This window comes from Macrobrachium rosenbergii, chromosome 44, assembly GCF_040412425.1.
Source record: "Macrobrachium rosenbergii isolate ZJJX-2024 chromosome 44, ASM4041242v1, whole genome shotgun sequence".
Classification (NCBI taxonomy): Eukaryota; Metazoa; Arthropoda; class Malacostraca; order Decapoda; family Palaemonidae; genus Macrobrachium; species Macrobrachium rosenbergii.
In genome coordinates this window covers 799,515-802,766 of record NC_089784.1, presented here as the reverse complement: position 1 = coordinate 802,766, position 3,252 = coordinate 799,515, and the positions used below count along the sequence as shown (strand labels likewise).

The 3,252-nt window shown below is 40.7% G+C and overlaps 1 protein-coding gene across 1 annotated transcript; it reads right to left on the bottom strand.

The window, feature by feature from the left end:
* Positions 1-912: 912 nt before the first annotated feature.
* On the bottom strand, positions 913-2,436 carry LOC136829215 (trichohyalin-like). The gene has a single exon (XM_067087518.1). It carries the CDS (start codon positions 2,434-2,436, stop codon positions 913-915), a length of 1,524 nt encoding a protein of 507 aa, XP_066943619.1.
* Between the last annotated feature and the right edge of the window lie 816 nt (positions 2,437-3,252).

Sequence of the window (3,252 nt, the reverse complement as noted above, 5' to 3'; positions counted from 1 at the left end):
ATATGCAAGAACTTGATCCAATATGCATTGCTTAACCCACATTTTGCATACATAAAAGGCATGAAACTTACGGGTTTTTACGCCGCGCCAGTGGTTGCCACTAGAGTGTATGCAAGAATGGGGTCCAATGTGCAATGCATAGCCCAGACTTTGCATATATATAAGGCATTGAACTTACGGGTTTTTACGCCGCGCCAGAGGTTGCCACTAGAGTATATGCAAGAATGGGATCCAATATGCATTGCATAACCCATATTTTGCATATATAAAAGGCATTGAACTTACGGGGTTTTACTCCACGCCAGAGGTTGCCACTAGAGTATATGCAAGAATGGGGTCCAATGTGCAATGCATAGCCCAGACTTTGCATATATATAAGGCATTGAACTTACGGGTTTTTACGCCGCGCCAGAGGTTGCCACTAGAGTATATGCAAGAATGGGATCCAATATGCATTGCATAACCCATATTTTGCATATATAAAAGGCATTGAACTTACGGGGTTTTACTCCACGCCAGAGGTTGCCACTAGAGTATATGCAAGAATGGGATCCAGTGTGCAATGCATAATCCAATTCACATATGAAGTAGGCATGAAACTTACGGGTTCTTACGCCGCGCCAGTGGTTGCCTACTAAGCATATGTGATTCGGCATTGATACCCTATTCCCGAGGGCATCATGTGGCAGGAGAGCGGGTGCACAACAGTCCAGTCTTGGAGAGGTGGTGCTCATCAGTCCAATCTTGGAGAGGTGCTCATCAGTCCAGTCTTAGGGCACTTGCCGCCATTCCTACCTGCTGCTGTAGTCTTTACATCCGCAGAGATGTTTCACAACTGTTTCCAGCATCTGAAATGTCCCGCCTTCTTCCTCTTGCAATCAAACCATCAGTCTTCCTGAAAACGCTGAGTCTTCAAGTGACTGAGTTTATCTTGTAAAGATTTTTGACCATTTGAGATTCTTGCTCCAATCTTTGTAGTCTGGCTGCTGACTCTAGCCTCATTTTTTGGTGTAATTCTTTCTTGCTCATTTTTGGCTCCTGATTTGGTTTCGTCAAAGATGGAGTTTTAGTGAGCACTTTTTTTGTGTCTTTTCTGGTGCCAGCTGAAGGCTGTTTCGATGCCCGTAGTCTGTTGATTCCTTCCTCGATGCTGTCCAGTTGTTGGTAGAGGTCTTTGCAATTGATCTGAGGCCTCCTCAAGCATCGAGTTCTATCCAAATCAGTTTTCTTTTCTGATCGAGGCTGTTCTTCAGGCACCATTTTGGCCACATTCGTCTTTATTTTGAGCACCTCATTTTCCTTACATAGTAGACCAAGTTCCGTCATTGTTTTATTCCTGTTTTCCTCTCGAAGAATTCTGACTTCTGTTTCTAAGGATCTGATCTTCTGATCCTTTGCTGAGTTCTCTTCGTGGAGGCTTTCAAGTTCCACTATCTTCTCCATCTTCTCAAACTCCATCGTTTCTAACTCCTCCTTCATCTCAGCGAGTTCAAATTCCAGTTGGACTTTCCTTCTCGTCATTTCAGTCAGCTTTCCTTGTGCCTTGTCTGCCACAACACTTTTACTTTCCTTTAACAAACCGATCACTTCTTTTTGCTTAAGAGAGCAGTCATTCTGCAGTCGCAGGATCTCTCTATCCTTCTGCAGGTTGAGGTCTTTCGTTTTCTCTACTTCCTTTGTTCTCTCTGCTATTTCTCTTCTGCATTCCTCGAGCTGTTGCAAATTATCGTCAGCCCTCTGTTTCTCAATGGTCAGAACTTCCAATTCGTGTTCTAAGCAGTTAATCCTTGAGCTCTTATCCTCATTCTCCTTCAGCAGACTTTCAAATTGAGTGTGTTTCCTTTTGTTCTCCTCTCGAAGCCTCTGGTGGTCCTCATGCAGCTTTTTCAGTTGGACTTTCGTTGCGTTTCTGTCACTTTCCATTTTCTGCAAATCGTAATTTAGGGTCTCCCTCTCCATCTCGAGAACTGAGACTGTACTTTCCAAAATGATTAGGGTCGATTCTCTATCTTCCTTCTCCTTGATCAGGTTCTCGGTCTCTTTATTCTTCTCCGCTATTTCGTTACTAAGTCTTTCCATTTCTGCAGGCATCAAATTGATTTTTCTGTCCTTTTCTTCATTCTGCCGTTCCAGGTCTCTAATAGTTCGTTCCATCTCGTCTCGTACTTCAGTCAGGGCATCTAGTTTATTTCTCAATGTTTCTATAATTTCAGCCTTCTCCAAATTCTCTTTCTCAAGTTTTAAAACATGTTTGTTTTCCTGAATTTCTTCGTCGGTCTGTTGAGTAATCAGTTCTTCATACGTCATTTCCTCTTCACTGTCTAAATTTTCTTCTTCTGCTTCAAACATTTCGTCTTCGATTTCAGAATTCAAGTCCTCGTAATCGTCGGCCACCGGAATTGCAGCCGCCTCCGATTGAATGTCGTCCAGGGCCATAAATTCCTTAAAGAATTCAACAATGGCTTTGGCAAAACTATAAAGCGTAAATACTTCGATACAAAGCAACATTAAAGACACATGAAACATAGTCAGGCGGGGGAAATGGACTCCGTTTGTAAAGCACTTTGATAGCACAAGCATAATAATACTGAACAACATGATTGTCTAGTACAGATTAACTCTTTCTGACTTATCCTTAGTTTTTAAATCGGACACAGGATGAGCGTCTGGATCCTGGAGCCATTTCTGTCCTCGCTGAAGCCGCTGCTGTCTTCGGGGATTCTTGGGGATTCCCGGGAGATTCAGGGACGTCTGGAATATGGTAAATTTTGAGGCAATTTCCTCTGAAATTCCTCTGGGGGTCCCGGGGATTCTCCGGAGGCGCTGGAACCAAAATGTGAGACGAAGTTCGCGAGAGATCGATTTGATATTTCTGCCGTTCGTTTTTCTTTGCCTTTTAAAGTTTATTGTTTTAATACATATGTTGAAGTCTTTCATTTTTCTTAAAAGATTTAGTATTTTCAGTCTTCTTGATTTCAAGTGGGAGTTTGTACAGTGTTTGAGTTGCTAACTTGATAGGGGCTCTGAAGCCAAATAACTTTTTTAGAGCTGAAATGTATAAAAAATTAAACCACCTATTCATGCCCCAACTGTTTCATTATTAAGGCGCGGAAAAGATGAAATTTATATATATATATATATATATATATATATATATATATATATATATATATATATATATATATATATATATATATATATATATATATATATATATATATATATATATATATATATATACATATATATATA